This window comes from Chaetodon trifascialis, chromosome 20 (assembly GCF_039877785.1).
Source record: "Chaetodon trifascialis isolate fChaTrf1 chromosome 20, fChaTrf1.hap1, whole genome shotgun sequence".
Taxonomy (NCBI): domain Eukaryota; kingdom Metazoa; phylum Chordata; class Actinopteri; order Chaetodontiformes; family Chaetodontidae; genus Chaetodon; species Chaetodon trifascialis.
The window spans coordinates 19,540,797-19,566,559 of NC_092075.1; the positions used below are offsets into that span (position 1 = coordinate 19,540,797).

The following is a 25,763-nucleotide window of genomic DNA, read 5'->3' on the forward strand; positions in this document are numbered from 1 at the left end:
AGGAGCGGGCAGGCAGGTGAGGTGAGGTGAGTCAGGAGGGGGACTGGAACTGAGCAGACAAGGAAGATGATCCTGAGATGTAAGGAGAACACAATTTAGATTGCAAGACGCAAAAAGGAGAGCTAAATGGCCAAGACGTGTTACCAAGTTAGTGAGCACAACAATCTAGTGAAGACTGGTGAAGAGAGCCAGATATTTTTCCTGTGGCTTGTGATTAGAGGATTGCCTGCAGCTGTGTGGTGGTGGCTGATTGGCACAAGAATCAGGTGTAAGTGAGGTGAGCCATGATTGAGGAGGAACTGCCCAGTCCACACACACACACACACAATGATAAACACAAGGAGAGGACCCACAAGACACAAAGGGACAGGGGGAAAACATGGGGACACAAGGAACGGGGGGAGGAGGAGGCAGAGGCATCCTAACAGCATCAGCCTTGTCAAGTCACCTGATATACAATTGTAAAAAGTTGGGATGCTGCGTGAAACATAAATAAATATAGAAGGCAGTCAAATGAGTGCAATGAAGTGCTCCTGAGTCCATGTATTAATATCCTTTATACAATCTGTAACTTATTTGAGGGTCTGTTCACCCAAATAAACAAATGTAATTTGTAAGGGATAATACTTTTATTTTGACCTTTGGAAAACTCACAGCTCTACAGGGCATGCAGAAAGATTTGGTTTTATATGTCTGGATTTTGTGATTTCTGCCACCACCCTCATAGAACAGAGATGAACAGAATTGAGTTTCTTGTGCGATATTCCTCCTAAGCTGTTTACAAGGCTAATGAAAAGGAATATTGCAGTAATATTCACATTTAAATGCAGCTGTGTATACTGCAATTAACAACCGCAGCCTCCCTCTTTCATTAGTTCAGCGACATTCTTGAAAAGGTCAGTGTTTGGTTATTTGTGCATGTCCCAAAAAAAGTTTCAACAACATATTTTCAACAGAACAGAAAATATTGTCAATATATTGTGTTGTGGCAATCTAGCTTCAAAAAAGCCACTTGAGGGAATCTGAAGTAATTTCCAACTTGTGGTGTGTAAAAATGAAGTCCTCCATGGATATGAGTTCCACACTTTATTACTCACAACTCTAAGACAAAAAAACACCTACAAAAGGCCAGGTGCTAAAGACTTAAAAATGAGCTCGTACAAAAGGACAAAAATACTAAAAATGTGACACAAAATCCATTCAGACGTCTCACACACACAGGCACAGTTGAAAAACTGTGTGGCTTCCCTGATCCTGATTCCCTCTCCTGATTGTCTCCCTCCTCTTACCTTAGGGTGCCTGATTAACCACCCATGCCCACAGGTGTGCAGGTAACCCCTGGCAACCAAAGTGCCTCACCAATGACACACCCACATTCATTCACCCACACAAACACACACACAAATCCACACAAATGGCTACAACATATTGTATTAAACACTATGTTTAAAATAAAAATGTTTATTGAGTCAACCAAAACTTTACTTTTCTTCTTCTTCCTGCCGTTGAATGTTTGAGCTTCACTGTGTAGAATGATGTGTGTGCAGAGGTTGACACCAGAAGGCTGTTCTCACGTTAATTGCTCCAAGTGTAAATTATCTCTATGCTAAATGAAAATCTGATTTTAAGAGGTGGTCCAATATTCAGCATGCACAAGTGTGCTGTGGAAACCTGAAGCCTCCAGTGCACATACAATGAAAATGGACTCTTCAGTGAAGTAGGAAACATCTTGCGTCCAGCAGTTTAACTTGTGAAATGAAAAATGTTTGCATGTTCACATACTCTGGAATCTTAAATTAGGAAGAAGGACTTTAATGTGATGATTCTACATTTTTCTGCAAAAAACATATCAGAGACACACAAGACAACGTCTATATATGCCTTAGTACATGTGTGGAGGGGGGTCTTAATGCAATATCAACAGAAGAACAAAGATAGAAGACAGGAAAGTCTACAGAGCCAACACTGTTTAGCAGGGAGAGTGGGAAGTGCAGAAACATTAAAGGCAAAGCTGAAAAATCTAATAAAAAAAAGAATCTCACCCCATGTACCCATTAATTTCTGTGTACTTGAGATCAGCTGTGGATCCATAATCAACCCAATATCCAGCATAGAGTGACCGAGTGAAAGTCATGGTTTCAGAGATGTACTAATACTGTTCTGTCTGAATCCATAACTGTTGCTGAAATACTCTAATGGCTAATGATCATTTCCAAATCTGCTGATACTGAAACTTCATATCTGCTCCTCTCCACCTCCCAGCAGTGACGTCCACTTGGACTCTCAACTCAGGATCTGAAACATGTCACAAAATCTGTCATGATGATTTGAATATACCTGTTTATCACTCGCCACTGTTGCTCTCCTGTTCCCATCAGATAATAGCAGCTGCTGGTTTGCTGTGTTTGGATCCAGTGTGAATTGACATGAATATTGTCAGACTTCAGCTCTGGTCTTTGGCTCTGCTTGTGGCAGTAAAACATCCACTCCAGTTTCTGTGTGAGATTTTGACCCATACATCACTAACAATGTCCTGTATCTGATCTCTGACCTCTGCCACACCTGCAGTCGCATGCTCAAAGTACTGCAGAGGGCAGGTATTGATGTTGAGTGGATCAGTAGCTTCACTAAGACATGACAGTGAGGGGTAATTGTCTAGAAATTGGATGTGGTCCTCTACGTGTGAGAGCTGCTCCATCTCAGCATCTTTCCACTTCAGATCAGTGATCTCCTGCTGCAGCTTCTACTGAAGGTCTTTGATTCAATTTGCTTCACCTTTCTGCTGGGATCTGATCTGCTGCTTCAAATCTGTAGCCCCTGTGTACTGCCCCACCTCCATCTACATCCCCCTTCCCACAACATTTAGCTCACAGCCAGCCCGTACATCCACTGCATTTCCTGCCCAATGGCCAAACCCCCACCCACAACCTTCAGCACGCAGCCCCCGGCCCAATCTGTCCCACACAACAAAAAAGATGAGTGAAGAACTCAGGAGGATCAAGGCAAGATAGTGCTGGACGTCTAGATGGCAAAAGCTGAATGTAACGAATCAGCTTAGGAACCAAGAGCAGCGCTAATTGAACCTGGGAGTCCCTGGGTGACTGTACTGCATATTACTGCATACTGGGCGCTTGGTGAGGAGCAAACAACAGAGCCAGGAGATGTTTGGGGAACCAATCGACTAACAGTTGTTGTTCAACGGCGGTGAGGCTTGAGATGTGGTCAGACAGACAGAAGGTGTTGGTAGTTACCCGGGGTGCGGAGAACAGACAAGATCAGGGACAGGAAAGGTTGATACTGGGAGATCAATCCGAATAGGAATGCTGGAGAGTCTTGAATGGGACAAAGAACAATCTGGCAATGAGTGGGGGAGCGAGAGCTGCTTGAGTACAGCACTTGATTGGTGATGAGTCCCAGCTGTGTGACAGTGGCACTGGCTGAAGAGATGAGCAGATGAGAGTGAGCCTACGTTTACACGTAGCAGGATATTTTGGAAAACCAATATTTTGGCTCCTCCGTTTTCAAAAATAATATCGTGCACACAACATCGTTTTCAAAAATGTTGTCGTTTACATGAACCCGGATAAATACGCCGTCGAGCGCATCGTAACTATGCCAAACCTATGGGTGCGAGTGTAAACATAGGTTGCTCACATGACGTTAAGTATTCAGTCGCATGTTGTGACGTTTCGGAACCTAAAACGCTGTTTAACCCAGTTTACACGCCGACAAATAGCCGGCGTTTTCAGAAATCTCCAATTTTTCTAGTTTTTAGAAATGATCGTTTTCCATGAAAAGAAAAAACACTTAGGCCAAACATATGCGTTTTCCCTAAGTGTAAACGGGGTCTGAGAGTGGCGCCAGGTAAGAAGCTGATGAGTGTGGCACTGAATAGTTGAGTATATTTTCAACTTCAGCCTGAAGCTGGGGAGAGTTTGACAGCTGTGGAAAACATCCTGCTTGGTAACAGTGACAAAGACTGCACCACAAGGACCTCAACAGCTACAGTGGCACTGACATCACAGCTGATGACGATCCTAAAGAGGATGGTCCTTGTCCATGACCACCCCCTAGTGAACCCACCCAATTCACCTACCTGGCATCAGGTGGACAACGCTGACATCAGCATGAAACTACTGCAGACTTCAGGCATGAATCAGCTAACTGCCACCAGCCAAATACGACTCTGCAGACATTTGCCTCATCACAGATGGGACGGACAGGGAGCACAGAGAACTGAGCCAGAGATTTGTGGATCGGTATCAGTGGAATGACATATTCAAAGTATAGCAGTTATTCTTTTTCACTGGTAAAACAAGTGATATGCAGAGCCTATAGTACACCATACTGATCCTGATCACTAGAGAGACCAGTCTGATCAATAAACACAGACTTTGAAACAGGCAGTTTTTGAAAACACACACTAAACATTACAACTTTTCTGTGGTGGTTTATTTTCCAAAGTACTATGAAAGCAAAATGACCCTATTTCCTGTTAATGTTTTCCTTTAAATGTCAGGGAATGAGCAAATCAAACAGTTGCTCACATATCTGTTTTCATTGCTGTTTTTTTGATTTGTTTTATACAGCATTTTGTTCACCACCAGGTGTCCTCTTTGGCTCAGTTTTCTTTCTGACAGACATTTTTCAGAGCAGGCATTTTAACATGGGAAAGGGAAAGCCCAGGTGTCACAACATGACTCATGTTCCAGTAAGTCACGGTAACGTGACAGTGAGACAGCATGCGCAATACAAGGAGCCTGCTGATGCAACAGCATGGAATTCAGCCATCATTCATTGTATTAGTTACACCTGTGCTTTCCTACTGTGACAAGTAGGTTCTCACCTGTTTAGACCTGTTTAATTTCCTTAATTCATTAAGTTCGTCACTTCTCCTGGAAGCCATTTAACTGAAATGTGTAAGAGATTATCACACACTTATGGAAGGCTGAGAGTAGCTTAAGAATCTGTGGAGGCTGCAGAAGGAACAAGAAAGTATATTTTACTTCACTTTTTATTGTTTCTGTTTAAGTATGTATTATCATCATCAGTGTCCAGCATCAACAGTGATTTTTTTTTTAAAGTGTCGTTTGAAGTAAAATTATTGAAAATGTTTAAATTAGAAAATAAAGACACAAAAATGAATTCAGCAATTTGTTCACAAAATTGTTCTGTCAGTTTCTGTCATCATCAACCTTTTCATCTTCCCAGATGGTCTGTTTTCAGGGTCTGTATTTTCTCAGTTTTATTATTTATTTATGCTTTGTATGTCATTTGCCACTTGCTTGTGTGCAGCAGGTTTGATACAGAAAGGACAGAATGACAATGACAATGGATGACCGGCATATTCATGAAGCTAGGCTACTTTTAATAAGAGCTATATCAGTTTACTCTTTAACTGACTTCCACCCAGGAACATGAATCATACAGTAAAGGGCAGCAAGCTGAAAGCTCTCATCTGTTGCACATTAAGCTTCATCCTCACCTGAACTATTCCAAGTGTAAAACATTTTGCATTGTTAACTAAACAGTATTAACAAGACAGTTAAAACTGCCAAGTTAGTAAAAAAGTTTAACACCTCGTCCTAACCTAAGCTATGAAAATGAACGAACGTGGCGACAAAAAAAAAAAAAAATCTCGTTCCCTCCTTGTGCTGCTAAATCCTCAAAGTACATTTGAACAAGTTTTTACACTCCATGAGGCGAGTTTGACCATGGGATCATTAGAGTTTAAGAAACCTGTTGTGTTTGTGATGGTTTATTATCATTATTCTAATTAGTTTTCTGCTGCCATGGCTCAAATTGCTGTGAGCTAGAACAAGCTAGAGTCACAAAACTTGGCCCAAGAACTGTAAATCACGAGCAAGTGCTTCCCATGAAATACGAGCCCTATCAATCAGACAGTGGTGCTGTAATTTAGGGCCAGAAATGCAATTTCACAAAGGCCACGTCCCTCACACCACAGGTCTGACTGACTTGAAATTTGACACACAAGTTCAGCTCAACGTGCTCTACAAAAAAAGCCTCTGTACCTCCAAACGCAGGGGACAGAATTTCTCCAGGTTCAGTATGCATGCTCTGCAGTCAACAATTAAGCAAAAACTGAAGTGACGTATTGATTGGTGTGATCCTGATGTAACTCAGTGGGGACATCCTGCACCATCCCCTGAAGATACACACTGAGTTTCATTCTAATCGGATCAAAGATGGGACAAATGGCATAACTTTGAGCGCCCAATTATTGAAATACTGCAGGCTTTGTGATGATGAAACGAGTGTGATTGGCCTCACTCCTGGTTTAAACAACATTTAAACTAGCTGAAGTGACTTTGCTTGCCTTTGGGAAGCCTGAAACACACTTCTTCCTCGTCGCAGCTTTAATTTTAATTCATTCTGTTGAGGATAAAAGGGTTTGATCCCACAATTAATGCTTGTGGCTACACTCATACTATTTATATATATCTGTAACCCTTTTTGCATGCTTTTGGGGAAAACATCTTGAAAAACAAAGATATTTACAGACATTGCAGATTGACAGCTATATATAAGATATATTTCTACAAAGATTTTGTATGTGCACTCGTGTTCAGAGAACATCAAACACTGATACACTTTGGCTTAGTTTGCTCAATGAAAAATGTTCTTGTGGAATGGCATCTCATACAAGTCAAAGTGATTAAAAAAGTACCATTTAGGTGACAGGAGTGACATTCAGGTGCTTTTTAATATTGCATGTCACGTTGAATTAGAATCATCACATTCATACATAAAACAAGAGTCACCACAATAAAATAAACACTTGTTTCAGATGTGCCCTTGTCTTTTATTAACAAACACATGATAAAACAGCATCACATGACCGAGACCAGACTGTTGCTGGTACAATTCTCATCTGTCTCCATTCATCCAGTAATAAAAAGACATTATCTGCATACAGTAACACTAACATGAAGAGGATGCATAATAGTACAGCAATGTGTCAGCTTTGGCTTACCAATGTTTAGTGAATGTCCTAAATTTCATTATAGGACTTGGACAACACACACATCATCTTTGGGTTTGTTGTAAACAACCAGTGATGCAGACAGAAAATCCTCAGTATTAGTCTTTTTGCAGCTTAAGGAATGTGCGATTTAACTTCCAAGAAGTTAAAAAAGTAGAAAGAACAAACTACTAAGACATCATAAAATGACGATAAACCAAGACCTCTTTCTGCATTTCTTTCCTGATTAGATTCATTCTATAAATTCAAAAAATTGAAAAGAAACTGTGACACTGCTGTTGAAGGAAGACTGTGCGAGTGTGTTTACGGCACCTTAGGAAAATAAAACAGAACAAAAGGTGAGATATAGAACACATAACGTTAGTATCCGGCTTTGAAAGACATATTTAAAAGATCTGAAGACTGAAACAAAGTCGTCAGATCTGTCACTACAACACCCATCTGCAAGGACACTTGGAACATTTGATACAGCAGAAGAGAAAAGATCACTATTCACAACGTATTTTTAAATTAAGACACATTTTATAACATCAACCACTTTGCATATTGTGGCATAGTAACATCCCACCATTATTTCTAATAAAACATTAAAAGAGCATACTCTGGCATGTTTCAGTGTGAAGGAAAATGTTTAGATTTGCATCTCAACGGACAGAAATAAAATTTATGAAGAAATAAATTTCATTTAGCCAACAGACAACTGACTGGAATATATATTCTTTAATTTTAATAAAACACTTAGCATATCAAGTGCTCCACAGATACCGGGCTAAAAGGTCAAAAAGTATCATGATAACAACATGACGGCTTCATATCCAGCCACAGCAGTGGTGAGCAGGGACCAACTGACTAAAAATAAAGCTTTCATTTTAAAAATCCTGAGTTAAACAACATTTTCAGTCACACAGTTGCTGTGTGACCTGGAACCCCAGTAACGGAGGTCGCCTCTTCGGTGAGCTTTTTTTTTGTTTGTGCACAGAGGAGGAAGTGGAGTCAGATCAGACTGGAGCAGAAATATATTCAGTAGCGCTTCACTTCTGCAGGTTAACACGTTGGTGGTTTCATTTTAAAAGCTGAGTGGCTTTGTGAGAGCTTCTTTTCTTTTATCACCTTTTAAGGCACTTAAACAGTCCAAAGGCAGAGGTCCCCTTAAACTGCAGCCAGACTTCCGTGTCTGTGCAAAGCTCCGATGTTGGCCATTTCAGCAGCAGCTCCACAGATGACAGTGAAGGTAAACCAAGCGCTCCTTCCACTTTCCCAATCATCCCCCCCCCCCCCGGCAACAGTTCTGCTCCATCTCCGCTCAGCCCCCCTCAGATGTTTTCTGCCTCTCTCACGGGTACCTCCCTGATGCTGTCCTGGGGACCGGCACGGGTCGGCGGGCGCCGCCGAATGCTCCGACCAGACGAGATGAGGTCAGCGTAGCCACGGGAGTGAGAGAAGGCATAGGCTGAGCGGCGGGAACGTCGGCCACGCTGGAATGCTGGCTTTTTCTTCTCCTCCTGTTGCATCTCCATCTCGTACTTCTTCCTGTTTCTGTGGACCTGGGGCATGATGGGAGATAAGCAGGTAACATTAGAGATGCAGTGCTTTGCTATTTTTTCATTTAAGATTTGTGTGATTTATATTCTCATCCTGTCCATGATTACATTTGGTTTGATCATTCTAATTCCATAAAATGTAATAATATAAATATATTATCAGTTCACCCCAGGCACTATAACTATTTGGGACTTAGCTCTGACTGACGATAGTAAAAATGTTCAGTTATATTACTGTGGGTATATAGTGGCCCACAAATGTTAATACTGTGGACTTCTCAAAGTCATAAACATAAATATATTGTTCCATTTCACCACAAATTATGAGCGAATTAAATGTAATGTTGAGACTCTGGAAGCTCCCAGCCTTAGGGTGTTGTTGGATTTGATAACTGCTGAAAAGCAGCATTTGTGCTAAACTAGCTAAATAATAAGGAAAAAACATCAACCCAAACAAAACTTGCATAGAGGCCCATTTCCACCCCTTTCATTAAGCATTTTTCTGATTAAAAAAACTTAGGTTGTGGATTTTTTTTCCTCAAGCAGTGGAAAGCGGCTTCCATAAGTGTGTTATTATCTTGCATAAAATCTTGTACAATTTATTCTCGATGCACTGCCTTCACCAACCTCCTCTGTGATTAATGTGAATTTATCAGAGACTGCTGTTACTACCGTAAAAGCCTAACCTTAAACATTTTGTTTTTCATTAGATATACAGCATGGACTTATGGTGATTATTGTTCCCATCCCTTGTCAAAGTCCTATCTTATTCAGGCAGGCCGAGCAGCAGGGCTGTAGGTTTACTGGTAGAGGTCTCACCTTGTCTCCTACAGAGGGCCAGATGGTTTTATGGAGGAACTGAATGCAGATGACGGGCAGCAGGCTGATGCCCACAGTCAGGATGATGGTTAACCACAGGTAGGGCTGACGCAGAGCATTCGATGCTGCACCTATAAACACAAAATAAACAACAATACAGTCATGAAAAGGATGGGGTTTGATGTGGTCTTTCCAGTTCCACAAAGACAGACATGTTCCACACAGACAATGTTGGCTAACTGGAGCAGGGACCATAAAGCCAGCTAACTGTGTCACGCTGCGGGGTGACTGCTGACTAACCAGTGAAGGTGAATGCTGAGGGGAAGAGGACGTGGATCCCAGCGCTGTGGATGTCAAACATGATGCCGAAGTAGATGGCTATGCTACCCAAAACCGCAAAGCAGTTGACAAAGGTCCAGTAGGAGGTATCCAGAGAGATCTGACAAACATGAGGTGGACAGAAGTCAGCAGCCCATTCACATAAAAATAATTCATTACATGCACATCTTCTGAAACTTCTTCAAATCCAGGTTTCCTCTTCATCCAACAACTAAACACTAATGTGTGACTAACCTGCAGGTTGACAGTGAAAATGAGCGACGAGGAAGTGACTACAGCAAAAGACTGGTAGTCAGAGGGAGCTTCGCCATCCTGCCCCATGGTCTGAAGGAAGGCTCCGTACGGGATAAAGAAGATGATGAGGGAGACGAAGATGCCGTGGAACAAGCTAATGAAGAAGTTCTTGTAGTTGAACAGGGTCCCCTGCTGGCCGGGCAGGTACAGTTTGGGAAACTTCAAGCTCAGTTTGTCATTAACATCCTGAAGTGGGAAGAAGAAGCAGAGGAATCAGTTAAGAGATCATAATGGCTTCTGTTTTTCTCTTAATGAGCAGAGAGAAAGGAATGGATTTTTCGTTTATTATTATTATTTTATTTCAATCTGATTTATCATTTTCATTGACTAATGTTAAGTATAAAGTAACAGTTCCAGTCATAGTTACTGAATCTATAAAGCATTTGTTCAAGAAAACTTTAATATTCTGGAGTGAGATTTAGGCAAAAGATATAAATCTAAAACCAATAATGGACCTGGCAAAGAGGTTTTTCTGTACCACTGTGTCTATAACAAAGTCTGTTTTACCTGGTCAAGAAGCCCAACTAGTAGAACAGGTAAGCTGCTGTAGCACAGATTGTAGAGAGTGATGAACCAGTCTTCATAGGCGACCTGCAGGCAGGAAAACAAGTATTCAGTCACTTGTCTTCAGTGTGAACGGACATGCTGGGATGAGGATACATGATACCAGACAGATGTGGGGCACGAGACACAAAACTGAGCATCAGGTGCAACTATTGTTATACTGGAAGACAACCAGGGCAGTATCAGGGACACCTCACATCTTCTTCAGTGTTTCTTAAAATAATCTCAGCGAAGCCAACTCCAAAGTGAGCAAATCATTTGCTCTGCTAATGGAGACTCAGATGCAGCTGAATGCTCCAGAAAAAGTAAGTGGGTGTGGGATTAAGATTGCTTTGCCAAATTGCTATAAAATTAACTGTGGGTATGCAGTGGGTGTTGCTGACCTGTGAGGAGTATCCGCTGAAGAAGGAGTACCAGAAGTGGACCAATGTGAAGGCGAAGTTCTTGAAGAAGAAGAAACGCAGGAACTTGCACATTCGGATGTAAGACCAGCGTCCGTGCACCAGCAGGAGGCGCTCTAGGTAACGGAACTGGGCAAAGGCGTAGTCACTGGACATGACGGCCTGCATCCCCTCCTGACCACTGATGCCTACACCAATGTCTGCAGCTAGAGGGACAGCAGACAGGGGAGAGATTAGAGGAGATTCACTGGAATAGATATCACACGCCGAACAAAATCTGGCCTTCAACACGAGCAGACATCACTCATGTCCTTACTCTTGATCATGTTGACATCGTTGGCTCCATCTCCGATGGACAGTGTCACGGCTTTCTTGTACTTCTTCACCAAACTCACCACGTTAGCCTTCTGTTTGGGTGTGACACGGCAGCAGATGACCGCCTCGCACTCACAGGCCATGTCCACAAAGTCAATCTACAGAGACATTTCTCATGTTTGTTATCACATAAACCAGCACGCAATCACATCTCACTTCCATACTTATCTAAGCCTGTTTCACTTATTTTGTGGTACCTGTCTCATTTCCTTCTCCCAGTCGTCCATCGGCTGTCCGTCCTGAGGGCTGCTGGGAGGCGGTCGCTTTCCCAGACGACGCAAACGCAGGCGACGCCGTTTCTTCTTCTTTTCATACAGAATCTCGTTCTGAGAAGATGAACCAAGAATCAGCACAATCCATCAAGTTAGCTGGTAAAAATGAGAATTTAGGATAACATTTCATCCCATGGCTGCATCTGTAAATACTATACAAGTTAAATACTAAAACAAAACATCCGTCTTCATTTTAAAACAGTGCTGATATTGGATGGAACCCACCAGCCATCCTCCGGTGATGATCAGAGCGTTTTTACCCAGCTGAGGAAAGAAAGGCTGGACAGGTCTCTTCCTGCCTCGACGGGCAGTCGGGGGCTCGTTTCTCCTGTTGGCCTGACGAATCCTCAGCTTCTCACTGGAGACACGGAAACAACAGACCATCTCTTATATAACACAACAAGACAGACTCAGATCCCCTTATTGAAACCAAGACGCTGAGGTGAGAAACTAAACAGTGAGGGATTGGTGGACGAGTTAGGGAGGGAGGCAGGTTGATTCGACCAGTGATGAATATGAATCTGTTTAATGATTGCATTCATCTTTTCTTATGATTTCCCAAAATAGACTTAAATAAATCCAAACTTCACATGGATTCATTTAACATTTCATTTGTAGGAGAAAGAATGTGCTCATTCTTCATCGTGGACGTCACATACATGGAAAGTAAACTCTGACACACAACATGAACACTAGTTGAACTTAAGGCCTTTTCATAATATTATCTTGTAGGCTGTCGCATTTTAATCAACTCACTTGACGTCTTCTCCGTAGTGGATGTGCATGTCGTCTGTCAAAAGCGAACAAGAATATCCAATGTTCTCTGCCGTTTCTGGGGAGCAGATGAAACACTTTAAACTGGTGTTGGTGTGAATCCAGTTTTGGGTTTTATTTAAGACAAGGACAGAGACAGGTTCATTCTTAAATCCAGAAATACAGTTTTAAAACTTGGTGTTTTTATACTGGTATATACTATATATATCTATACACCAGTACTTCTTATGGGCTCACTGGTAGATAAGCACAGGCTGAATAGCAGCCTGTGCTTATCTAATAGCTAAAAGCAGTAGGTGAGTACCTTTCTTATCTCCAGTCAGGACCCAGATCTTGATGTCGGCTTTGGCCAGTGTGGCGATGGTCTCCGGCACTCCGTCCTGCAATTTGTCCTCAATGGCTGTTGCCCCAATCAGCTGGACAGAGGGAGACAGCTGCTTAGATGTGGCTGAGGGTTACAGATTGTCAGCAGAAGAAATGCAGACTGTGCCGAGGAAAGGGCTTCAAACTGTTGATTTTTGGAGTTGTGTGCTTATGCTCTTCCTACTGAATCCTGTACATCAGTGCTGTGAGGGCTCAGTTTTCTTTTGGCAACTCAAGTTCTGTTAAGAATGAAAAAAGTTTTGGTTATCCGCTCACCAACAGGTTGTTCTCGATCTGCTCATACACACGGTCGAGGGCAGCGTCTCTGTCGACCGGGGCCACCTGGGCATCTTTGTGTTTCCTCGACCAGGCATTGTACTCGTCTGCGCTGATATCTTTGTAACACAAGCACAGCGTCCGCAAGGTCGCATTGGCAAACTCCTGAAGCACAAAACACAAACCATGTTTCCTTCCACAGAAACAAAAGAAACAGCAACATTCATGTATATCATCGTTTCTACAATATAGTATGTCTGCCATGCCCAGACAGACTGTGTGTGGTGCAAATGGAAATAAAGCCATGCAAACTCACATCCAGAGCTGTCTGGGTGCTTTCTTTGTGTCTGGAGTTGGGAGAAAGTCGCTCATAGATGACAGTGTCAGCTCCTTTACAGTAGAGACGAATACGACCATCAGGAAACTTCACTGAAAGAGAGAGAAGAGGCAGCAGGATAGAGGGTTTAGAGGTGGGACAATCAATTAATTACCAGACTTATTGTCAACCACTCAACTTGGTGTCTTACTCAAATATGTGTTCCATGTGCTGTTATAGCTACAGTACAACAGCAAAACCAGAATTGACATGTGTGTGTGTGTATGTATGTGTGTGTCTGTGCACTCGTACAGATGATAGACATGCGCTTGCGGTCGGAGTTGAAGTCGAGCAGGGCCAGCATTTCATAGGTTGTCTCCTGGTCCATCTCAGAGATGGTGATGGTGTCCTGCGTACGGGACAGAAACACGTAGCCAAAGTTCCTGGCTGCTGTCACCAGAGCGCCCTCATCAGGAGACGCCGCCTGGTACACCAGGTCACCTGGGAGAACGATATGAAGCCGTACATGAGGAGGCCATGTTCAGTGCATTGTTTCCTTCACAGCTGTACTGCACATTGGATTCAGTGACAGTATCCAATATTGCTGAACACAGCTTTCAGAACACATCCTCTTTAGGATATGTCTGGGTTGACTGACAGGTGCTGCAGCTTATCACAGTCAGTTGTGGTGGTTGCTCTTCATACATCACACCTTAGCTCCACTCAGGCTTCTTTCCCTTTGCCCAAACTAGGATTTTATGATTACCATCTTTGTTATCCACCATGACAGTGTGGCAGAGGGAGAGCAGTTTGAAGAACTCTGTCACATCTTTATCCTTCCTGGATCGGATGCAGGCAACCAGGGAATGATCCATGAACTGGAACTTTCTGTCAGCGTGCCGGTTCCAGCTCCAGTCCACCGGCTAATAAGGAAACGGGAAAAAGGCCTTAGACTATAGCAGAATGAATCTGTAATTACTCTAATGACATTGCTGATATGATATTTCAGACTACAACTGCAGATTGTCATCCTTCATTTGCTTCAGTATTTTGCAGTTCATACTTTCGAACAATGTCTAAAAAGCTTTGTTGAGCAACTTATATTTTAGAGTAGGTGTCACTAACTATTACTTGACTAGGTCATATTTTCTCCTTCAAATGAAACCATCAATAAATGAATGAACAGTTACATTGTCATATTTTACATGTCAATCATCTTATGTCCTCTCAAGTCAGTGTATTTGAGATTTTACCCTTCCTCGGTCCAGTGTCACTCCCTCAGCAGTGGTTGGTTCACCTGTGGGAAGGAGAGCAAAACTTGAAAATCTCTCCTGCTGATTTATATGAAGTCATACATGCTTTTTCATTCCTGCCCTAACCAACCAGCGGGTCTCTGTTCCATCCTGCGTTTCATTTTTTCTTTCCTTTGTAAAGAACTTTATAACCATCTCACAGACTGCAACACCATTTGCAAACTTCGTCTTTGTATGTTTGTTCTACTCACTTTTAAATTCTTGCTGCAGTGAACCAATTTCCCCCAAAGGGATTATTAAAGGCTCTTTTTTTTTCTGGTTGTACATGTCACTTCATGTTAAAATCCTACATATTCCTGTGCGTTGTCAATGTTTTTGCTATCAAAAAGACTGATGTCAGTGCAACATAAAGTCTGCCATGTTGCACCACCATGTTTCTACAGCAGCCCAGATGGACAAACCAAACACCGGCTCTACGGAGGGCCTTCCACATTTTTCATGTTTTTAGTGGCCACCACAGGGGAGGGTGATGTGAGAGGTATTCAGTTGGTTGCAATCTGTAACCTGACCTCTAGATGCCACAAAGTCCTTCACTCTTGACCTTTAAACAAACACACTAAAATGTCAAACAGTATTTGTACGTCTGAGTAAAATAAAGCAGATCAGTACCGTAGTTGCGTCCGGCGATGGTGCACTTCTTGAACTGCATGATGTTCTGTGTCAGAGTTCCCGTCTTGTCGGAGAAGATGTATTCAATCTGACCAAGCTGCTCGTTCAGGGTGGTGGTTCGAGCCTGAAGAGGGGCAAGAACAGATTTAATGAAAAGTGCAAAATGATGCACAGGCAAAAGATATCAAGTCCTACTTTTTTCTGCAAGTTGCTGGGCCACTTACCTGCTTTTACTTAATCCACATCCTACTATCCTTAATAGCAAATGCAGCCCAGAAGGCTCAGTTGTCATTACATAACATCAATATTAAACTCGCAGAATTACAAGTGACTGAAGGCTGTGAGGTTCAGTTGAACGCTCTGCAGATAGCCAATTAGTGGAATATTTTGACAGAAAAGAGTTAAAAAGCTTTTCTGTAAAGTTACATCATTAATAAGCTGAAAAGGTTGTTGATTACTTTCTTACTTCATTACTGACTTTGGTAATACAATATAACATTTTAAGAAGGACATACTGTCTCTACCATTAGTGTAAGGTGTAAAACGAATATTGAATAACTTGAACTTTTACAATAATGACTGAGGGTATTCTCTACTGCCTAAATACATTGAGAGCACATACAGCACTTGCTAGTTTTTGTTGTATTTTAAATGATTTAAATATCTTTCCACTGTGAAGCAACACTCACAAATTGCAGGCTTTTAACAGATTTCAAAAAAATATAGCATAAAACTTCTGATGTAAAAGATCATCAATAATCATGTTATTGTGTTATGTATATGTATCAGTTTGGAGTCACAATATATTTAAAAAGCTTTTCAATATTTTAAAGATCAGGTTTTTACTCTCCACGAATGACTGCATGCCAATGAACCTGCGTATGTTTCAGGGCGATAATTCATCTGCTGTTCTAACACGTGTCTTCCTGTGGTCATTTGTACTCAGTTCGGTTTGTACACGATGAATTCACCTGATGACGGTCTAAAGACTCAAACACTGCTACTAGGGGAAAAGTAATAAAACCTAAGGGCCCGGGGTGTGATGTGTCACATTTGGAATAAAGGTCATAAAGTCATAAAGGTAAAAAGAATGAGAAAAACAATGTACCTTAGCTGGTGTGTCTTTCTCTGAGAAATACATCTGCAGGTCCCAGTTGATGAACTTACTCTGGCCCAGACGAATGACCTCCACACTGAACACCAAGCAGACAAACAGGAGACGACGAGCACAAGTCTTATTTTGACAGTTATTTCTAGGAGGAAGAGCTGCTCTTTGACTACAGAGTGCAAAAACTGTGACATCAGACTGAAGCTGAGTGAAGGGACATGGCAGAGAGGACTAAACCAACACTACAAAGAATTACTGCTGCTGACGTAACAACTGGTCTTGACGGTTGCAGGAGTCTGCAGAGCCGATGAATGGTCATTTTTAAGCTCCACGCTCCAGAGTGTGCCACTATTATTTAATTTTCTTCAGAGTGAGGCCTAAAACCCAACCTGTGGCAGGTAATACTGCTCTGTGTTTGAGTTGGTTGGCTTAAGACTTAAAAGTTGCATGGTGCAGAATCCTTAAAGATGTTTTTCCAAATAGCCAGAAGAAAGCAACGTTACATTCTGTAAATTGTGTAGATGACATCTTTCCCTTCACATCGAACAGTTCTCAAAGACCTCATGCGTTTTTTAACATTCAACAAGACCTAATAAGTGTTTTTTTTAACATTTTAAATGAACCCAAATATGTGCAGATGGTTATACTGACCTGACATATAGTGAAATGGGCACCATGGTGTTGAGGACAATGATGTATCCCCAGAAGCTGAGGAAGCCTCTGTAGGAGGCGTTGCGGTCTAGGCCATCGTACAGATACCAGGCCTTAGAGCCGATCTCCTCGTACCAGAAGGTGTGCCCGATGGCCAGACCTGCCGCCACCAGGATCAGCAGCGCGAAGATCTACCGGGAGGGGGAGCAGTTATACACTGGGTGACTAAGAAAAAGCCCCACTGATATCAACAACTTACACGTCATCTGTTATTTAAAAAAAGAGAATAAAAAGTCTGACAGGGAGGCTCCTTCATGCGTGGCTAGACAGCATGCAGGCTTTCATTTTGCTGCTTGTGACTCAGACTCACTGTGTAAACCATGTAGTTCATCAGCTCGTCAATTTTGGTCCTCTTGAACCTCGTCTTCCCGCCGTTCCTCATTATTTTGGTGTCGGCTCCTACAACATCATATATTCAAATGATGAATGCTAGCCACTGCTTACTAATCAACACTCATCAATGATGTGATAAATGACTTCCCTCTGGAGAAGCTGAAACCATTTCTGCTTGAAAAACTATTTAAATAATTAATCAATTATCAAATTGTTCCTGATTCTTTTTTTTTCCCCCCAATCGATTTCAGTCGATTCAACATGAATCAACTCATCATTTCAGCTCTGATATGGATTTATCTTGCATTAGTTGGCATCATCTGATCCATGTGCTAGGGACAACCAAAATTATTCTGTAAAACAAATTTGTAAATGTCTGCTGAAGGTGTTAACCTCGCATTCATCTCAACCACTTCTAGGGACATCAAAGAGGATGTCGTTCATCCACATCATCATGCATGCATGTATGCACCATCAGTACTAAAATTCTCTTTTCCCTAGCTTCGAGTCATGTAGTGATGCCCGCTCAGTTGAAGCGGCGACGCGGTCGAGGTTTCACACCTGCGAAGATGACCAGTCCGTGACACTCCTCAGTGTTCCTGATCTTGCAGCCTCGGAGCAGCATGTTGTCCAGGTTCACAGGGTAGCGCTCCCTCTGCCACAGCATCGTCCCTGTGAACTTGTCCAGGCGGTTGTTCGGCTCCTCGCACTCAATCAGAGCTTCAGGGGAGACAAAAGGACATGAGGAGGGCTTCATTTCCAGTCAAGAGGAAAAGACTACTCAGATTCATCCGTAGGCACCATGAATTATCTCAGTAACTTTCCTGGCCCTCTAACCTGAAGTACTCTCTATCTGACCACTCTGCCACAGCGCCCTCAAGTCCCTTCAGCTCCAGTGGCTTGTATCGCTGATATCACATGTTCACGTTTTCCGCAGCAGAAAGAAGAGTGAAACATGGCAAATTTTAACTAAGAATTTCGTGAAATGTACCTGTTCTAACCATTTGTAATGAAAATGAAAAATACTGTCGTCTAAGAAAAATGTAATGTCATTCCTTTTTCATGTTGGTGTCGATGAAAAAAGTTTTTTAACTTACTTCTTTGATTACTCATCGATATTTTAGAGTTTCACTTTAAAATTGAAAAATCAGGTTTTATTCTGAGGTGAGTGTGTTTGAGTGAATAAACCTGATTCAGGTTTATGCAAACAAACCTGGCTGGTAGTTGTGAATGACGCTCACCATTAAACTGGGCCAGCTGACGTTCCTCCTGCAGTCTCTCATCAGTCACTCTGAGTCCCATCTTAAACTTCAGGTTGGTTTCTCTGTGAAGGGAAAATAACACACACAAAAGACTGAAAACCAAGCTGTGAAGAAAACAGAAATACAAATACTAAATACATTCAAGTTAAAATGTTTTGGATTAAAAAAAGGATTTTTATTATCTGATCATTTGGCCAGTGTGGATAAATAAAACTTCTTTTTGAAAAGAAATGAATTCTCTGATGCAAGTTTCGTGCCTCAAAGCTCTGAGAAAATAAAAGAATGCTGGAGTCTGTTTCACTTTATCAGCCATTTACTGAAAAAGAGTTCCATTAGGGACACCACGCAGGCCTGCTTGTTTGATTTAAAGGCGTTTCTCACTTAATCACAGAACATACAGTCACACTGGTCACATGGCAGAGTTCAGCAGAAGGTGTTTAGCTCTTGGCAAAAGCTCTTTAGACATTAAGGCTCCTCGTGTCAGTGAGTAATCTGTTGACTGAACTCTTGAGAAAACTCAGAGCAAACAGTGTTGCTCCAGCAGTCTCTACACAAAATACAGTCCATAATTCAATTTCAACATAGCAATCAACACAGATATGCAGTTCAAGGTTTTTTTTGTTTTAGTTTTTTATCTTAGAGGCAGAAAGTTAGTTCAAAGGCTGTCGAGTCTTACCCGTCAAGCTCGGCTGTTTCTACGTAGCACAGGCTGTTTGGGTTGGAGCTGGATAGCAGCATGATGTCGGCCTGAAGAGAATAAAAAATATACACGTCAAAAAAATTCCAAAATCTGACCTCACATCTGTTTCTGTTGTATTTCTGTCCTGTTTAATTTAATTTGGGCTTGTATATTAAAAATGTACTTCAATATTTAATTGTCAGCTCGCTTAATATTAGTTAATTGATTCATTAATATCAATAGTAATCCATGCTGATTTAAGATGATCTTACTGATTCTAAACTGTGAACAGATCTAATTGCTATCTTGCTATGCTACATCAGGACACCCCTCATCTATTTTGTAGCTGCTTGAGAGGTCGTTTCTCAGTCAGTCAGTCAGTCAGTCAAGTAACCGTCAAACAGTCCAGCAAATACTCAAGTTAAGGCAAAGTGATCACACCGGAATAAAGTCGTTCTTCTTCAGACGAACCACATCTCCAACCTCGATGTTCCTCCACTTTGACTCTTGAAACCTGAAGCGCAGAGGACCGATCACAGTGTTTATACATATACAGTATTGCTGTCATTGCTTTTTCATGCCATACAAACACAAGAATTTGGGTGGCATTCACTTACTGTCACACATTGTACAGGAACAAACCTCACATACAACACAAAATCTGCTTTGATACGCACCAGGCGTTAAAGCAGATCATATTTCAAAATGCTGTATAAAATGTGAGAAATATTTATCTGTTCATAAGATGGCGGATATCTTCTTTGATAAATCAAAGCTAATAGAAAATCAACTTCATTCTGACCTGCCCTCCAGCAGCACCTCACACTTCCTGTTGTTGATCTCCTTGTCCATCCTGTGACGTGCCTGGATGAAAAAAATAAAATAAAATAAAACAGGTCTGGGCTAACAAGGTAGTACAATACTTAATATGTGATAACTTTGTAAGTCAATTAATCTTTGTTTAAAAGGTTTTTATTGTTGTTGTTTTCCTTCTTTGCATCAACTTAAATCACCACATATTCAAGGTAGGCATACACCTGTGTGTGTGTGTGTGTGTGTGTGTGTGTGTGTGTGTGTGTGTGTGTGTGTGTGTGTGTGTGTGTGTGTGTGTGTGTGTGTGCGCGTGTGTGTGTGCGCATGTGTGTGTTTGTGCCTGCATGTCTTACCAGGTCGTCCACCAGATCTTTGATGGCAGTGATTCCCAGCACCACGACCAGAGGAATCAATGTGGTGTACCAGGGCAGAGTGGAAATGTCTGGAATAATCTAAAAAACATTTGATGCCACTTAATGGTCCTTCTTTTTTTGCAACACTGGAAATCAGAATCTGCTTTATTGGCTTCATGGTGTGCACATACAAGGAAGTTGACTCCATTTTTTCCTTTGCGCTCACTTAGCACTTAGACAAGAATAGACATAACAGCCAAGAACAAGGACAACAGAGCTAAACAAATAAAAGGCAAAGAAAAGACAATTATGTACACAAATCAGATGACAGGTAGGGTGTTTTCAGATGTACCTGTAGGATGAGCAGAGCCAGGAAATAGAGGTTGGCAGCTCTCTTTAACTGCTCGTACAGGTTCAGGGGGATGAAGGTGAGGACGTTGTACTTGTATGTCTTGATGGCATTCCCCTGCAGATGAGAAACACATAGCAGCCATTGATGAGAGGAGGACACAGGACAATCAGCTAGTCCTGTGCTGTTAAACTGGACAGCACTCTGCTAATCATTAGTAGGCCTCTTCAACTGTGAATACAGCTACGAAAGGTCACCAGTGGCACTGGAGGAGCTTCTCAAAATAACTCGGATGACGTCATAGTGATGTAATCCAGGTCATCTCAGTTTGGACTCAGAGACCACAAATTTATAACAGACAGTTCATGTTACAAGACTGTCTGAAAGTCAGGCGCACACCAGGCAGAGAGGGTCTAATGAAATGACGATAGAGTTGCATTATAGGAAATGTAGGATCCAACACCCTTTGTCCATGCTAACAACCTGGGCTGCCTGGATGTCCATCATTCTTTGCAAATTGGTCTCTTGTGAGCACTCCAATTTTATGAAGTGCAGGCCTAAACCACTGGAGTACTCTGAAGTTATTCACGGTTTACAAAAAATGAAATTCACTTCTCCCTGCACTGAAAATTTGAATTTATGTAACCTGAATTCAGTACTGTATTTAGTATTTGACTACTTTTTAAATACTGTAAATCTACTTCAGGTCTAATCAATTCTTAGCACCCAGGTATTGTTTGACAACAACATGCCAGTCCAATGTGTGACAACCACTTTCAAAAAAAAAAAAAATGTACAGAAATCAAAGTATCCTGGGATGAAAAGTTTAAATAATCCTGAACTTGGGAGACAAGCTGTCCTCAGAAACAGCAGTTTGTCCTAAATCAGCGGGTATCAGTCCAGTTACAGTATCATGGTGTCAGTACTGAGACGGTGCTGTGTTTCAGCAGAGGATAACCATCTGAACTCTGTCCCTTACAGCCTTCAGCCACAGTGTCGCTGACACTGAAGCACTGTCAACTCCAGGTCGCAGAATAACTTCATCTGTACATGACCAATATTCTAAATTCAAATTTATATTCGAACTGAAAGCACTGCATGATGGACTGGAGTCACAAAACCAGTTTCTGTCCAGTAATTACTGTTTTTTGTTGTTTTTTTAAACTTGGAAAATCAGGATTTAAGTCAATGTAGATGTGTAAATGTAGATGTCAAAACATTAAAATATTTGGGGAATAAGGTCTATAATCAGATATTAGAGCAGAATTCCTCCTGTTTGTCCAGAACACTGAAATCTTCCAGGGCATGTGGAGACTGTCACCAGCTGGAAACACTGCACACACAAAGTCGCTTTCCTGGATTGAAACTATCATGCAGGTCAAGCTAAAACGAAAGCAAAATTCAATAACACAGTAGAGGACAGGTTATTCATTTATTTTGTAATGTGCCAGTATGCAGATCTTTTAAAAGACGTCTATGTTTAAATAATATATTAGTATGTCTGTTGTATTGGTTTTCCCTCTTATCAACGTAATGCACAAAAACAGATAGTAGTGTGAGCTTCCTGTGAGGACTCTAATATACAGAAGATTACTGTGTAAGTTATTTGTAACATGTTCTGCTCCTGTCGCACGGAGTCTCTGTGCTGTGTCGAATGTGTCTGCTCGTCAGATACAGGTCTGCTCAGCTGGACTATCAGGTTTCAGCCTCCACGAAGACGGATGACACAAAGCTTCAGTCACAAAAACATTCCTCTGCTCGCTGGCTGCTAACAAACAATGTCATGCCAGCGAGTCTCTGTATTTGACCAATCAGAGGGCCAAACTATAGAAAATGTAATTCAAATCACATGTTGTTCCACGTGCAGGATGGACGTGGAACAACATGTGATAACAAAAGAGCTGAACGAGAACTCAAAAATGGACAGAAATTAAGGAAAACCATGATCAAATATGAGTATGACACACCCAGTTGTCAAATTCATTCACATGCGTTCACCTTGTTTTACCTTTCATCTACATCTTCATTCAAAACAAGCAGTGTACAACAGACCGTGCTGAGGAAGTATAAACAGCTCTTCCAAGCATATTTCAAACATGACCTTTCAGCAGCTCAGGGAGCCCTGATGGAGTCAGAAATGACTCAGCAGAAACACAAAGGGGAATATGTGGATGAGACCATAAGACACACAGAAACAAACACAGCAGGCTTCCTTACTGGTGTTGTATATCATATTCATCCATTAACCTACCCATTAACCTACTCACTTTTCTGGGGGAAATTACATCAAATGAGGTACTAAACCTGGCTAAACCTCACAGACATGTACAGTATGAGGCTAATTATTGCGTACTAATACCCATCTTAAACATGACTTTGTTTTTTCTCTAAAACCAATGACAGCCTTGAAGGAAGAAATCAATCTAATGTTGGATGATTCTAAAACTAATAAGCATGTGGCATAGCTCATTTCAAACATCCTGCTCTTTGCCCAGGGCGTGTGTCACCTATGCATAGCTGTTCTCTATATGCTCAGGATTAGTTTGTGGCAGGGCCAACAAGGAGGGAAGACAAATGCACCTTTGGGCAAGTCCAAGTAAACAGTTGAACTTACAGAGTATCTGCTCTTCTTGATACACAGGAAGACTTTTTTCTGAAACTCTGGCAGGTGATGATAAGGTCGGTCATTGGCTTTCACCTTCCATGGCATCTCTGAAAAAGGAAATGTTATTCAGAATGGTTTCCTTAACTGTAAACTAACATTACTTAAATGTAATGCGTCAACTGCAGAATATATTATATAATAATGTTTTTCATGGTTGCTAAGCTAACTGTCTTTGTGCTAAGCTAAGAACACATTCTGGAAGTCATCATGAGTACGTCTTGTGACTAACCGCTGGGTCTAGCTTCCACCTCAGGTTGTGGGGCTCCTGGCGGCTCTTCTTGTTCCCCTTCAGAGCTCGCTTCTAATTCGTCATCCGTCTCATCATCACTGTACGGCATGACCTCATCATCAGGCCCCAGGGAACCCTGGGAGTCTGCGCGCCTCCGACTCATCTTAGCACCTCAGGTATCTCTGAGAAAGAAGAGTTTCAGTTGATCAGTAAATGCAACATGAAATAATTGATACATACAGCACAGCACACACGGGGGGGTGAAGGGGCTGCAAGGTGTAGAAAGTGTGACTTTCCAAAACCAATAATCTGACAGTCGCACCCACGTCAGCTATTTTACTTATTGAGTGAAATACTTATTTTATGGTTCTAGGGATGGGATGTCAGTCTGTCGGGTTCCCATCATTCCCAGAGGGTGTATCCTAAAGACTCTGATTTTCAGCTTTCAGTGTTTTTAAATGGGTCATCACGGACTGATATGCAATTTTTGAACATAAACTCCACATTAAACAATTATTCTCTGTGAGTGATTGTCAGTCATTTCATTTATCCTGTGTTAATAGGTGGTTAATAAATTCTCATTTTGACCAAATTGTTGTCCTGTGTTTGATTTGAAGTACAGATGGCCATCAATTGAATCAAGTCACAACTTTTGATATAAGACTGATTGAGTGGATTAACTGAATGAATTTGGTTATTAATTTTTCTCTTCGCAGGTGGTGCCTCAAACTACTGTTAAATAAATAAATGATAATTTCCCTACATTGGTGATGTCATAACTCTTCCTCTTGCATTAGGGTCATCAGGTAAAAATGGAACTGTGTTTACATTTTGTTTGCTAAATACTTGTAATACTGTTATTCACGTTAGCCTCAACTTGCCTTTGTGTTTAGTGGTAAGTTAGCATGCTAACACATAGGACCACATGTTATATGATCTAGTTCGACTGAAGCATACCGAGGCCTTCAGGATTTTGCAGTTTCAGTAAGATAATGTTGAGCATACAGTAAACCTAAAGTCCAGGGCTGGGAACACCCCGTCAGAAACCAACAGCGTGATCACGTTTTTATAAGCAGGACAAATGTACAGTCAAACAAACTCACCAACGCTGTCATACGAAAGACTGACCAAAAAACAAATGCCTGTACAGTTAGAGTAAACAGTGGCGAGAGATTACTGAATTCTCAGGCATCAAATGCTCAAAGGAGATAGAGGAAAATAAAGAAATGCTGATGAAGAGATATAACAGAGTCAGCTGATGGATGAGATTTGACACATTATGCCTTTATGCTTGAAAACAAAATGTATGCTGAAAGAGCAGACTGCTAAGAAAGAGCACAAGGAGAAGGGCGCAGATAACGCAGGGCAGAAGGATGACTATTTAGAATATACATTTAGATGACTTCAGTGACTGATTTCTGATTCATTTAAGTCACAAAGTTGATCTCATGTGTCTGGCTACAGCTCATGGACCACTTACACTCAGTCTCAGTAGGTGTTTAATGAAAAGGATTCACGGTGTAAAAACTGAGCTTCAACCCTGATCTACATTCCAACAATCTGTGATACTAAGAGAACAGATAAGGAAATAAAAAGTGGCAATTCAGGTTTGCTGTTGAATCTGACAGGCGGGTTTATGCCAAACCCACTGATATGATGCGTGTGATGACGTTGCAGTGTGTGTTTGTGTGCCAAAGTGTCATGGCGTGGATGAATATTTATATGTGACTGAGGAATGCGGCAACACCCTTCACCCTCTGTTCATAACTCCTTACGGCTCAATGCCTTTAGATGAGCTATTCATCTGATTTACTGCCTGTTTTTAGCAGTCACCTGACAGTAATGTCAGAACTTGGAGTCCTGTTTCAGATTAAAGCACTGAGAGAAACTCCGTTCACAGTGCTTCATTCGCGATGCCCGAAACCTCATCATGTAAACCTTTGATCAAGTTTTTGGATTCTGGGATGGCATGACTGGAGAAGCTGAAGAAACCTCCAACAGC

At 41.6% G+C, this 25,763-nt stretch overlaps 1 protein-coding gene across 1 annotated transcript in view; it reads right to left on the minus strand.

The window, feature by feature from the left end:
• Positions 1-7,617: 7,617 nt before the first annotated feature.
• The window catches only part of atp8b1 (ATPase phospholipid transporting 8B1), a 32,335-nt gene continuing 14,189 nt past the window's right edge, over positions 7,618-25,763 (minus strand). Inside the window, exons 2-30 of the mRNA XM_070989219.1 lie at positions 23,762-23,943; positions 23,482-23,579; positions 20,871-20,984; positions 20,519-20,617; positions 20,155-20,216; positions 19,794-19,866; positions 19,350-19,420; positions 18,653-18,735; positions 17,973-18,131; positions 17,389-17,477; positions 17,019-17,209; positions 16,368-16,452; positions 15,260-15,383; positions 14,591-14,634; positions 14,104-14,260; positions 13,650-13,838; positions 13,338-13,450; positions 13,022-13,186; positions 12,687-12,798; positions 12,365-12,440; positions 11,834-11,966; positions 11,534-11,662; positions 11,278-11,434; positions 10,944-11,167; positions 10,504-10,587; positions 9,937-10,182; positions 9,664-9,802; positions 9,364-9,494; positions 7,618-8,547 (exon numbers count right to left, since the gene is read on the minus strand). Coding sequence (XP_070845320.1) covers positions 8,317-8,547; positions 9,364-9,494; positions 9,664-9,802; positions 9,937-10,182; positions 10,504-10,587; positions 10,944-11,167; positions 11,278-11,434; positions 11,534-11,662; positions 11,834-11,966; positions 12,365-12,440; positions 12,687-12,798; positions 13,022-13,186; positions 13,338-13,450; positions 13,650-13,838; positions 14,104-14,260; positions 14,591-14,634; positions 15,260-15,383; positions 16,368-16,452; positions 17,019-17,209; positions 17,389-17,477; positions 17,973-18,131; positions 18,653-18,735; positions 19,350-19,420; positions 19,794-19,866; positions 20,155-20,216; positions 20,519-20,617; positions 20,871-20,984; positions 23,482-23,579; positions 23,762-23,924 — 3,741 coding nt within the window. The 5' untranslated portion in view covers positions 23,925-23,943 and the 3' untranslated portion in view covers positions 7,618-8,316. The remainder of the gene's footprint in view (positions 8,548-9,363; positions 9,495-9,663; positions 9,803-9,936; positions 10,183-10,503; positions 10,588-10,943; positions 11,168-11,277; positions 11,435-11,533; positions 11,663-11,833; positions 11,967-12,364; positions 12,441-12,686; positions 12,799-13,021; positions 13,187-13,337; positions 13,451-13,649; positions 13,839-14,103; positions 14,261-14,590; positions 14,635-15,259; positions 15,384-16,367; positions 16,453-17,018; positions 17,210-17,388; positions 17,478-17,972; positions 18,132-18,652; positions 18,736-19,349; positions 19,421-19,793; positions 19,867-20,154; positions 20,217-20,518; positions 20,618-20,870; positions 20,985-23,481; positions 23,580-23,761; positions 23,944-25,763) is intronic.